This window comes from Branchiostoma floridae, chromosome 13, assembly GCF_000003815.2.
Source record: "Branchiostoma floridae strain S238N-H82 chromosome 13, Bfl_VNyyK, whole genome shotgun sequence".
In the NCBI taxonomy this organism is placed as follows: Eukaryota; Metazoa; Chordata; class Leptocardii; order Amphioxiformes; family Branchiostomatidae; genus Branchiostoma; species Branchiostoma floridae.
The window spans coordinates 7670608-7683513 of NC_049991.1; the positions used below are offsets into that span (position 1 = coordinate 7670608).

Sequence of the window (12906 nt, forward strand, 5' to 3'; positions counted from 1 at the left end):
TTACCCGAGGTGTGACGCTGTTGTGGACTCTGCAGAGGCTTCCGTTACCTGAGGTGTGGACGCTGTTGTAGACTCTGCAGAGGCTTCCGTTACCTGAGGTGTGGACGCTGTTGTAGACTCTGCAGAAGCTTCCGTTGCCTGAGGTGTGGACGCTGTTGTGGACTCTGCAGAAGCTTCCGTTGCCCGAGGTGTGGACGCTGTTGTGGACTCTGCAGAAGCTTCCGTTGCCTGAGGTGTGGACGCTGTTGTAGACTCTGCAGAAGCTTCCGTTGCCTGAGGTGTGGACGCTGTTGTAGACTCTGCAGAGGCTTCCGTTACCTGAGGTGTGGACGCTGTTGTGGACTCTGCAGAAGCTTCCGTTGCCTGAGGTGTGGACGCTGTTGTAGACTCTGCAGAAGCTTCCGTTGCCTGAGGTGTGGACGCTGTTGTAGATTCTGCAGAAGCTTCTATTGCCTGAGATGTGGGCTCTGTTGTAGCATCCACGGTACCTTCCGTTGTCTTATTAGGTCTCGATGTTGTTGTAGCTTCTACAGCAGCTTCGAATTCGGTTTCCTGAGGCCTAGGTGTGAACACTGTGGTGATTGGTACTGCAGGCTCTGTAGTGTTGACCTGGTCAGTGATGATCACATCGTCAGTCACCATGTACATGGTGCTTTGTACATCTAAATCGGTGCCCTGGGCAAAAAGATTTAAGCACTGTATAAGAAATACATCTACGCCATCAACTATGTTTCTTGATTCAGTCAAGAGATGAAACAGTTCCATTTCACGGATCTTATTCAGTATACCCAACAATTTACCAGAATGATAAGTTCCCGGTAGTTATTGTTCTATATTGGAAGTATGAACATACAAAGTGCTATACTGTTACAGGTGTTACTTAAGTTCACCACATTTACAAAAATACTTAGAATATCAAAACGTAGTATCTTACCAGAGTAGACTCAGGCACAGGCATCGTGTATGAACTACAGGCAAGAAAACTCAGAAAAACTAGAGTAGTATACATCTTCATCATAGCAGGTTGGTTGCAACAGCCTCAGTAAAAACTTTCCTTCCTCGACCGCTGCCTTTCTGTGCTCGTACTGACACGGCTCTAACAGCCAATGCCTTTTATCCTGTGATACTTCCGGTGTCGGGGCTGTAAAACTAGAAAGAAGAAGGATGCGACGGCTCTGTTTTTGTCGTCGTTGTCCGGCATTATTGTGGGGAGGTGGAGGATTTGTGACGCCATCTTGGATAGAGTGGTGACGTCACAGGCCTTGTGCATACATATGAGTGTGTAGAGTAGACAGCTTGCTGACGGTGGTAGCTCGGCACACATGCCTACACGCCATGTTTACAAGCTATAAAACAAGCGGACCCGCTACCTTTTTTCTTCAAACATTTGCACCACTTTCTGTTTGTTATAGTTACAATGGCTGAAATTTTTCCCGACATTACGAACATTGTGCTACAGTCAAGAGTATGTCAGGAAAATTATATTATACATTAAATGTACTGCTATTTACTGCAGCAATGATTGACCACAGTGGTATAGCACCACTTGAGATAAGAATCTTGAAATGACGTCAAAAGACTTTCTTCAGCAGGATATGACCTATACAAGGAACTAAGAAAGCCCAAGGAACGCGTCTGGCCTAGGTTTGATTTGCGTCTACTCCTAGTTTGTTCTGTTATGTGTTTACCTGTCTGTTTCTGGCGATAGAAACATGTTTTTGTGCCCGGTAATCTATTGATTATTTAAGCATGTCTGGAACAATGACTCCCTGAATTCCTCTATGACGAAAACAATGGCTGCCTCTACATGAAAACATGTTTATTCAGTGAGCACATGTACAGCGATCAGTGCGGCTGGGTAAAGGACGTTACCCCGACAAAGGGCAAGGTCGGGGTAAGACTGTGCAAGTTCTACATGGAAGACTTGACCAATTGTTTACACTGGTATCGTGATTGTATGCATCGGACAAGCTTTAAGCTAAGAAAGATTTGAAAGTGAACAGAGGCGAATAATAAACTACCAATTGCATGGTAATAGTATCTCATCTTGATATCATCTTGTGTGTTTTTTGTTGTACCTTTAACAAATGAAGTCAAGTCTCTGTCCGAGTCTGAATAACTCACTCATATAGTACATACCACGCAAAGGAATGTTATCGGGCAATGAGGGAACCGTCTTTTACGTTTCCGTCAAACAACCCCAAAACAAAGCCTACAATAGGTCGATGATGTCAGTATTGTTCACTATAGAGTATTGTTTTGTCCTTTTTTTGCGTTCATGTACCTCGCATGATGTCATTTCCTGTTTTTATGGGCATACATTTTATTGCATGGCGGTATTTCCTGTTATAAGTCAATTGATACTTTCACGTACGCTGACGCCTGTGTGCTGTTGACTTCGTTTTTGCACATTTTGATACATTTGAATATCCTGACGGATTGATAATACAAAAACTGTGTCAACTTGGTTTTCCTTATTGTATCTTAAGAAGAAGTTAGGAAAGGAAAGTGATCTCGATCCAGTTTTAGCTCACTGAAGAGCTAGTCTTCCACTGGTCGTGACAGAGAGGTACAGATGCTATGTACAGTATTTACAGGTTCATTGTACCGGGGAAGTTCCCCTAGCTCTTTTACGACAAGGACGATGAACAGTGGACCACGCTTAACGTCCAGTCCGAAGGACTGCAACCCTTTCCAGTAGCGTGCATGTCGGGTGAGCGACACAACCGGAACCGAACTCACAGATTCTAGTTCCAGAGGCAGGACTGCTAACCACTGGACTACGCACGCTACCTTGTCAATTTGTATATCATTCGCTTCTAAAATGATAATGATATGAATTACGGTTTCTGTACACTTTTTAAAAAACATTTGAGAGCTAGCGACTGGGCTTGATGGTCAATTTCAGTAAATCTTATCATTGATAGCACGGCCTCAACTTACCAACCAAATCAGAGTCAATGACGTTTTAAACTATGTGTGAAGAAAAAAAACAATTATCATATCAGTTCTAACTTTACCAGAACTTCATCTATTACTATGAAAATTAAGATCTAGCAAAATGTTCTCTTTTGCCTTAAAACATATCTCTGTCTCTATTTCTTTCGCAACTTGCATTTTATTTACAACAAGTGAATTTACAATCGTTACCGAAATAATTCTAATGTTTTGTACACAGTTCAATGTACAAATACCTTTGGTGAGTAGGTGTGAATGCCCCCCTCCCCATTAGCTAAGTCAATAAATCATTTGTGTACATTTATTTTGTTCTGCCTGCTATAGTAGCGACGTTGGGTGTATCCGTTACTCGGGAGCAAATGATAGAACTACGTTATGTACAACGTGCACAATAACAAAAACATGTTGTCATTGTTCTCTACGCACACAGATATATAGAAACATCATCGGTAAAATTGTCCAAGAAGTTTATCGCTTTAACAATTTTGACTATAGGGCTAGACTTTCCGAGCTTTTTGTTTTTGCTCCTTCAAAATCCATCTGAAACTTCTTTATACCAAGCCACATGCCATTGCTCTTTTTGAGACAATTCAAGTTGAAATGGATCTAATGCATTGTATCAAATTGAAATATTTACAATAATGAACAAGAACTGCAGCCAATATTACGGTCACAGAATTTCACCCAAACTAGAACAAATTAGAATGTGCTCTCCAAAATTAAGCGTGGTAATGTATAATGTAATGTTCATCTAACTCTACAATATAGCTCACTGGAATTAAATGTCTTTGAAAACATTTTTACTGATATTATATTATTTTCCCCAGATTTCAAAACCACCAACATCATATCTAATTGTTTCTATTATATTATATCTATTGATGTAAAACCGATATATCGTTTTCTGCAACAGTCATCCACTGCAGCGTGTTTTTTCTCACATATTTTCAGTAGGCTATTAGATACATGGCTTGTCAAATATCTACAACAACATTATACGCCAACATCGATATCGTAAAGCATAAAGTTACCGTATCACTTGAGTGCTTACTAATATATTGTAAGAGTGTCGCGTCATAAGTGTACGTTTCTTACACAGTCCTGTCAGTTCTCGTTATCATCAGATCCGCTGTGCTCGTCCGTCTGTTCTTCTTTTGTCCCAGGTGCACTTTGTTCTTCGGACTTATTTCCGTCATCTAGAAAATTGAGTAAAATTTATTAGGAGAAGGGGTTGAACCGCGGAGCCTAGAGAATCATTTTTGCAACCCCCTCCCACTGAATGTCTGTATGAAGATTTTATTGTCAATGCCATATTTTTTTGAAATGCATTCGTCTGGTAAATAATTAGAATACTCAGTCAGCTTAATTCAATTGACAACGGATATAGATTAAGAATTCCTAATAAAAGAAAACGATCCTGGAAACATTGGAAGTAAAATATGCAAAGTACGTGTGAGGAGTTTAAAGAGTAAAACGTACGTTTGCGGCGGCTCGGTGGTGTCAGAAAGGAGGGCAGGTGTAGGTGAGGCAAGTGTAGCTTGACTGCGAGGCTGCTTGGCTTGGGAGAAGCGCTCCCTTCTGATGTAGACTTTTCCTTGTGTTCTTTCTCCGAGTTGGTCCTACGACGATGATGGTGATGATGGTAGTGGTGGTGATGATGGTGGCGCCGCTCTAGGTCGATGGGTACCGGTGACGTGTACGATCTCTTCCGGCCGTACGGAGGGTCGGAGTCCGTTCTCTCTCGCCGGCCTGGCGGGGGAGACAACGCTCTTTTCTGGAACACGTCGGTAAGGTGGCTGGCTTGCACGATTCCATCCATGGTAGAAACATCACTTAGCCACCAGGCCGTCGAAAATAGGTGTGCTAATGCAACCTTAACTAAGATTTAACTTGAACTTGAAGAGCTGAAGTTTTGGTGCGCAGTTCTGTGGAGATATGTGTAAACAGCTCAAACTATAGCTGGCACAGAATCAAATCTAATCTATGGTAAACACACAGGGTCGTAGCGCGTACCACGGTTTGAGGGGTAACAGCACGGTAGTAGTGAACCTTGACCTTAACGCGTGTCCCTTGCGACGTTCGCTCAGAAATAGATGTCCATTATACACACCCAGACAGGTAGCGAAGTATACATGTAACTAGGGTCTGCATGGGGGGATCCTGGCAGCGCTTATGGCGCGGCCACGTCGTCGTTTGATGTCGTAAGATTTGAGAATTTAAGGGTGTGACAGAACCTGAACCACTGACAATGGCAAAACTACGAAGCTTCACCCTCCTTTTTGAGCACTCGGTTCCAGTGCTGTAGACGGCTTCAGCCTGGTACTGCTCAAGACTACAGGCATAACGTCCACGCCCTTGTCTTCCAAGCCTGAAAAGTCCACGGAATTGAATAAGTGCCCAAAGGATTAGAAAATTGACGACGCATTTAAATGTCGTAAATTTGTATGTATGCGACGTCACACGGTATGGAACGCGCTTCCCCCTCCCCAACTATACCACAGAAACATTGCGTAATTCATGATGAAACAAAAGCGACCTCAGGCGATTTTGTGTCTGCTTTGTGCGATTGCAGGACTGTTGAATTCTTTTTTTTTAAACGGCCGAAAATTGATGAGGGCATGAATATCATTCATATACTAGTAATCAGCATGGCCTTACTGAGGACTCTAAATACATATGATCTGCTTTTAATCTCCAATGACAGAAAACTGAGGACAGTCATAAAAGTTTGAGAAGTTGAGGTCAATATCCGATATGGCACTAACCTAAACGACAAACCTTTTAAAAATCGATATAATAGCGTGAACCCAATGTCAGTAACAACCCTCCGCCAGACACACCTACGGCCCGAAATCTGACCTGCTTAAGACACTCTTAAAGTAAAAGAAATGACCACAACGAACGTACACAGACTATATGCGAACACTGAGCATTACTAATGTTTTGTACCATGTATTGTTGATTGATCAGGACTCGATGGTTTATCAGGACTCGATGTAATCTGTATCTCTTTCATACCTTATCTGACCCTTACCTCCCTCATGACCTCAATGAAAAGCGGCCTACAGGCCGATCTTCTCATGCACTTAGCTACTGAGGCAACTATTTGGACAATATCACGCGATATCACATGATGAATATAAGTAAATACATTATACGATAATGCAAGTCCCTGCTTTTCGCTGTTTTCACACATTGCACTAAATCCCACCGCATGACACCATGTTGCGCGTTCTGCTGTTTCTAGTTGCTGGAGCTCTGGTGATGTTTTCAGCGCGACCCAGAAGTGAGAACGCTACCAAGCCTAACATCGTCTTCATTGTTGCCGACGACCTAGGTTAGATTTTAGTTAGACTCTTGTCATATGCGACAGGTTTACAGCAAAGTGGATAGACAATAACAATATCAGGAGTGTCGTCTATGTGTCGTACGAACATAAGCTATACCATAACGGTTACGGTTGTCGTGGAGACGAACATAAGCTATACCATAACGGTTACGGTTGTCGTGGAGACTTAATTGTTGATGGTAGGATCTTCGGTAACAGGCCGGCGTCTCGCTCAAAATTGCTACGTAAAGTCCCTATCACATACGCCGTACGACATGTATACGAAACTGTACGACAGCAATCGGGACATTATTACATACACTCGGTACGATAAGTATACGAGTTTGGTACTTTTTCAAGTCGACAGTTGTACAAAATCTATTTGTATCGGGACGAAAATGGTCTTTGTTCGGTTCTGTTATATTCTACAGTTAAAATCCTAAGACAGAGGCATTGCTAAGTTAATGTTAGATTCCAAGTTACATGGTGTATTACGCCAGTATCCAACTACGATTTTGTGCGAGAAAATACATATCATATTTATCAACCAATGACATACATGTAGCTTGTATTGCAAATGCAAATGCAAAAAATGTTGACAACAATGAGACTAACTAAGGTCAACGACCTAGATGTCAAATACCATTAGAAGGTTTGGCTTACCGAGTCAATACAATGTCATGTGATTCTGTATTCAGGCGGTAACCTTTGTAGCTTTTGGGCTGGACATTGGGACTCACGTGAGGTGAAGAAAAAAATATCTGTCTCAAGATCCGAATAAGACTTTGTACATAGGGAACCATGCAGTGGCTTGTGTTGTTTCTTGCCACTGGTAGTCTAGTCGCGGTTTCTGCACAACCCGGAAGTGAGAATACTACCCTGCCCCATATCATCTTTATCGTAGCCGACGACTTAGGTAAGGTATACACTAGAAACTAACATTATATTAGCTGTGTCCCCGGTTTTTAAAGGATATGGTAAATACCTGCATAAAAAAGGGAGGCATTGTTTTTGTGTTTTTGGCCTCCCATTATAAAACCTGGGTTTAAAGTCAACGATCTTGAGTGCCATAATTAGAAGTTTAACTGCCTTCTAATCTAAAGCAAATATCTACATGCACACAAAAAAGTACAGACTCCGATCGGGATCTCTATCGATAAAATTGCCAATTGTACTGTCAGGAATTCCAATTTCGATCTCTGTCAACTTGAGGGACTGCGATAGCGATGTCTACGTATTGCTAGAATCGGCTGTTCTGTCTGATATTGCAGTCACAGCCATTTATATTTTGGGTGAATTTGGGGCGTGGATCGCATTTGAACATGTAGTTGCCTCCAAAGGTAAATGACCGATAGGTCGGACCTTGTAATCTATATAGTATATAGCCGGTATAACTACCCTTCGGCGTACGTAACACACCAGCTTCGTGGGCACACAGGGCGCGGCAGCAGCTGGTTCTCATGATTACACTGCACGACCTGTCACACCTAACGTTTGCACATCTAGGAATTCTGATGGGACGAAAAAGCATACAGATTAATGGGACAAGGAATGCATACTACCATTGAGCCCTCTGCTGCCACCAGTGTAAACAATGAGAAACGATCACATGGAGTCGTAACTGATGGACTGTAAATGTGTACTTACGAGCGAGGCCGAAGGGTCCTTTAAATTTGCCAGGAGGCTACCAAAGTTCTTCTGCCTACATTTATTCTTACGGGATATTATGAACATGAATGTATGGTATTGCATACTCAGAAGCCAAAATAAATCTCGTCACAGATTTATATTCACCCAAGTCAGAAAAAAGAAAGGTTCTATTTAAGGTTATGTTCCATAAGAAGGTGTAAAATTCATTGCATTTCACTTTCGATCAATAACTACCTAGTTCTTCACAGTAAAAGATGATAACTGTTTAGTTTGAAATACAAATGTACCCAGCGCCTTCTACGCTGGTTCCTTGCATCAAAGCTTTCTCAGCATTTCCAGTGCTAAATTTGATCTTTCTGGATTTATGAGGGAAAAAAATGTTTTTCAATCTTTTGAATTATTTAGACAATCGTATCAGCCAACAACTAACATTGCAGACTTTTAATGAAATGTTCTCTTTCCACGTTTGCAGAAATCCCTACTAAATTTCTATCACGCTTTCAGGTTGGATTCCGTTGGAATGACGTGGGTTGGCACAACCCTGACGTTAAAACGCCTGTTCTGGACCAGCTGGCTCACGAAGGCGTCATCCTCAACCAGTCTTACGTCAACTACGTCTACGTCGCTACACTGCACCAAATCGGATATTTAAGCATACTTAATGTGATTCGTAAATGAAGCTTAAACATTTGAATATAATTAAGTTATCTTTAAGCTACATTTACGAAGTCGGAAATGCCACAACTAAAAGTCAATCTTTACGACACATTTAAGAAAATCGTTAAGTTCACTTAAAGATATAAGTAACTTTACTTGTTCCTTAAGGTCACTTAACTATGCATTAAAGATATAACAGTAATTTGTGCAGTTTTGCCAACACATTATAGATATATACTGACTAAAAGAACCATCAATTTACTCTGCATTTTAATTCGTTTATATACGATACCATTAAGCGTCCTTAAATATAGTTTAAAGCTATTTATTTAAGCTTCGTTTAAGCTACTTAAAGTGTGGGGTAGACTCTCATTAGTCTTACCGGCAATTGTACTCTTCAATCAATGAATTTTGAAAACTACACTCCTTGACTTCTTGTCACATCATAGTTTATTCAAAAGCTTCTGCGGACACGCCTGAGCAGGCAATAGGAGGAGCGGACTTTGTGTTCTTACAACGACTTTTAAAAACTGCATATAAATAGAGACACCTATTACTAGTATGCATTGTCAATATGTTCAAGCAAAAATGTAGTTTGATCTATTGATATATACAAAGCAATTTTGAAACGTAACAGGACATCGATTATATAGCCAATTCAAAGGCGACAAGTAGGAGTCCCGGCCTACCAGTCTAAGCAAAACAAAACAAACCATAACACAACTACTGGTACTTGGTTTAACGATGTGATAACTAATTCTCTAGAATAGGGCACGTTTTCAGCCTTGTAAATATACCTGCACTGTGAATACCCAAAGATCAGCCAATCCAATACAGATAATAATAGCTCACAAATTGTGATTAGCAGAGGGTTTAAAGAGAGTAAGCGTCACTAGTCCATAAAAACAAACAACATGTAGTTCCGAGTGGGCCTTTTCTTTTGTTTATAAATCCACCGGCTAACCCACGCCATCTTTTTTTTTTAATTCATTCTAAACTTAAAAACACTATCAAATACCGTAGACGCAACAAAAAACGTTGATACTGGATACCATAAGACGCTGCACAGTGCGTGGATTTGACATTTTCCAGTTTGACCCTAGCAAGAAGCTCCAAAATGCATACATTTTTGTTTCTTTTTCGTAGTTTGAATGTCGCGGATAATCGCGCTTGGAGCACTCCGCGAATACAAAATGGCCGCTACCGCTGAATTTATAACAAGAACCTTTGAAAGTTTGTTTGAGTTTTATCAAAGCACTTGATTTTGATCAAGCGGTGTGTTGTTCATTGCCACCTTCACTTAACTCTGAAAAATGTCAACATTACAAGAAAAACTGTACATTTCATGTTTCGAGTTATATCTGGAGATACACAAGGCAGAATTTGACCAAGTACCTTCATTTGACAAAACAAACAACCGCCGGGAGGCGGAATATCGCCGCCATTTTGTATCTGGTTTGAGGCGTCTAGACGTTCTAGGGGAAACGTAACACTCTACGTAATTTGTAAAATAAGTTTAAATTGCCTAGGCATGCGGCCTATATACATTGTGACTGGCGTTCTAGCCGCTGGCGACCGAACTGAGCGTGTTGAATTTGGAAAAGAGAGCAAGCAAGTTCATAAAAACAAACTAGTTCCGAGCAGGATTTTTCTTTGTTTACAATCTATAATTGGCTCAACGTTCACCCACGCCGTCTTTGTTTGGATTAATTCTTTAACTTTAAAGGACAGTTAAATGCCAAATTATATGGTAGATACAACAGAAAGTCGTTTGTACAGGATCCCATAACGTTCATGCTTTCTGCAAACTCTTTATCATTAGATAAAAGCGCTGCAGAGTGCAAGGAGTTGACAATTTCCCGTCGGACGCCAACTTTGTTTCGATTCATTCCTAAACTTTACAACAATATATCAAATTAGAAACAACAGAAAATTGTTGCTATTGGTTCGTCATAACGCTCATGTCAACAATTTGACATTATCCAGTTTGACCCTAGCAAGAAGGTTCAAAATCCATAAATGTTTGTTTCTCTTTCATAGTTTGAATGTCGCGGGAAATCACGCTTGGGGCGCTCCGCGAATCAAAATGGCCGCTACCGCTGAATCTATAACAAGAAGCTTTTAAAGTTTGTTTGACCTTTTATCAAAGCACTTGATTTTGGTCAAGCGGTGTGTTGTTCATTGCCACCTTCACTTAACTCTGAAAAATGTCAACATTACAAGAAAAACTGTACATTTCATGTTTCGAGTTATATCTGGAGATACACAAGGCAGAATTTGACCAAGTACCTTCATTTGACAAAACAAACAACCGCCGGGAGGCGGAATATCGCCGCCATTTTGGATCTGGTTTGAGGCGTCTAGACGTTCTAGGGGAAACCAAGGAGCTTTTATCACTGATAAAAGCTCCTTGGGGAAACGTAACACTCTACGTAATTTGTAAAATAAGTTTAAATTGCCTAGGCATGCGGCCTATATACATTGTGACTGGCGTTCTAGCCGCTGGCGACCGAACTGAGCGTGTTGAATTTGGAAAAGAGAGCAAGCAAGTTCATAAAAACAAACTAGTTCCGAGCAGGATTTTTCTTTGTTTACAATCTATAATTGGCTCAACGTTAACCCACGCCGTCTTTGTTTGGATTAATTCTTTAACTTTAAAGGACAGTTAAATGCCAAATTATATGGTAGATACAACAGAAAGTCGTTTGTACAGGATCCCATAACGTTCATGCTTTCTGCAAACTCTTTATCATTAGATAAAAGCGCTGCAGAGTGCAAGGAGTTGACAATTTCCCGTCGGACGCCAACTTTGTTTCGATTCATTCCTAAACTTTACAACAATATATCAAATTAGAAACAACAGAAAATTGTTGCTATTGGTTCTTCATAACGCTCATGTCAACAATTTGACATTTTCCAGTTTGACCCTAGCAAGAAGTTTCAAAATCCATAAATGTTTGTTTCTCTTTCATAGTTTGAATGTCGCGAGATATCACGCTTGGGGCGCTCCGCGAATGCAAAATGGCCGCTTCCGCTGGATTTGTAACAAGAAGCTTTTAAAGTTTGTTTGACCTTTTATCAAAGCACTTTGTTTTGGTCGGTGTGGTGTTCATAGCCACCTTCACTTGATTCTGAAAAATTTCAACTGTACGAGGAAACGTTGAATAAACTGTACATTTCGTGTTCCGAGCTATATCTAGAGACAAACAAGGCAAACTGTTGTGTTTGTTATTGTTTTGTGGTGGCATGGCAGGACGATCCCACGCCAGGTAACAATGACTGGTCTTGGCACCCACGCCGATTTACAAAATGTGTGCCCGACAATTCACATGTCATTGTGTCTATCGGACATGTAAATTTTGATAAGAAATAAGCCAATCACATGCAGTTTCCTTATGACGATGACCAATCATCGTTGATGATGCAAGTTTTGAATTTTTGAACTGAACACCTAGCGTCATTCTAAGTCTGACGATTCTAGAGTGTGCAACGTTAACATTTTCACCGTTTTACAAAATGTCCGCGATTTCTCGTACTGACAACCCCATGGAACGAGGAGACAGCGAGAACCTTGCCATCATCCTTCAGGATATGGTTAGGAAGTTTGAGTCTCAAACCGCAGAACTGCAGGCACTGAAGGCACAGCTCCAGGAGCAGGAACGCCGGCAGGCTAATCAAGAACCCCCGCGAGACATCCGAGAGGACAGCCCGTCGCCAGGGCACGCTCGCCAACGCGGCAGGGTTCGGAGGAAATCCTCTATTCCATCCACTTGCAGGGTAGGTGATTTATTTTGAGTTTTGTCATTTTGGTCATATTTGCATCGTTGCCCGTATGGGGTGTAACCCCAACCGGGCGCCGACGTCACAAATTTGTCCCGGTACCGGGGTGTTGGGGTCCCCCAGGGGCCAGCCCGTGCCCCAAATGCCCGATAGCCACGGGGCGTCACACGGGGCCATGTATGGCTCACACCCGAACGACTGAAAAAAGGGGTTCCCCAAAAGTGCCCGTTAAGTGCCGCCGAGTCTTTTTTCAATAATGTGACCGTAGCATTATTCAGGTAGTTGGTCAAACACATTTTAGCGCTTGTATCTGTATAATGCTGGCCACTTATGTAGATACCTAGCACGCATACTAGCAGGTTTTTAACAAGAAACGGACCGATGAAAACAGCTCCCCAGGCTAGCGTGCGAGCTTATTAGACCGCCAGCCATACACTTGTAGTAATTGACATATCAATGTCCCTTCTATCTTTCTAACTCAATTTCTCGATCACTAAAACAAAAGCAACAGCCAAATTAGACGTATTCCCCAA

At 41.5% G+C, this 12906-nt stretch overlaps 4 protein-coding genes across 5 annotated transcripts in view; 2 read left to right on the top strand and 2 right to left on the bottom strand.

The window, feature by feature from the left end:
• The window catches only part of LOC118429424 (cell wall protein DAN4-like), a 23876-nt gene continuing 10970 nt past the window's right edge, over positions 1 to 12906 (bottom strand). Inside the window, exons 2-3 of the mRNA XM_035839911.1 lie at positions 935 to 1149; positions 1 to 675 (exon numbers count right to left, since the gene is read on the bottom strand). Coding sequence (XP_035695804.1) covers positions 1 to 675; positions 935 to 1018 — 759 coding nt within the window. The 5' untranslated portion in view covers positions 1019 to 1149. The remainder of the gene's footprint in view (positions 676 to 934; positions 1150 to 12906) is intronic.
• LOC118428767 (NEDD8-specific protease 1-like) lies at positions 3019 to 5045 on the bottom strand. The gene is made up of 2 exons (XM_035838955.1): positions 4438 to 5045; positions 3019 to 4154 (listed from the first exon to the last, which is right to left on the bottom strand). The coding sequence occupies exons 1-2, from the start codon at positions 4775 to 4777 to the stop codon at positions 4063 to 4065; spliced, it is 432 nt and encodes a 143-aa protein (XP_035694848.1). The 5' UTR covers positions 4778 to 5045; the 3' UTR covers positions 3019 to 4062.
• The window catches only part of LOC118428764 (arylsulfatase B-like), a 26843-nt gene continuing 20079 nt past the window's right edge, over positions 6143 to 12906 (top strand). Inside the window, exon 1 of one of the 2 annotated variants that reach the window (XM_035838953.1) lies at positions 6143 to 6295. In XM_035838953.1, coding sequence (XP_035694846.1) covers positions 6181 to 6295 — 115 coding nt within the window. In that variant the 5' untranslated portion in view covers positions 6143 to 6180. Of the gene's footprint in view, positions 6296 to 6944; positions 7203 to 12906 lie in introns of those variants that run through there. The other variant, XM_035838952.1, reaches the window with a different exon arrangement.
• LOC118428766 overlaps positions 11813 to 12906 on the top strand; it is a 3517-nt gene continuing 2423 nt past the window's right edge. The window contains exon 1 of the mRNA XM_035838954.1: positions 11813 to 12370. Within this exon, the coding sequence (XP_035694847.1) occupies positions 12110 to 12370 (261 nt within the window). The 5' untranslated portion in view covers positions 11813 to 12109. The remainder of the gene's footprint in view (positions 12371 to 12906) is intronic.

Excerpts from the sequence above, each read along its gene's own strand:
- LOC118428767 (XM_035838955.1), bottom strand. The coding sequence starts at position 4,777 with ATGGATGGAATCGTGCAAGCCAGCCACCTTACCGACGTGTTCCAGAAA. Across the intron at positions 4,155-4,437 it reads ACCACCGAGCCGCCGCAAAC|ATGACGGAAATAAGTCCGAA; the intron begins GTACGTTTTACT and ends TCAATTTTCTAG.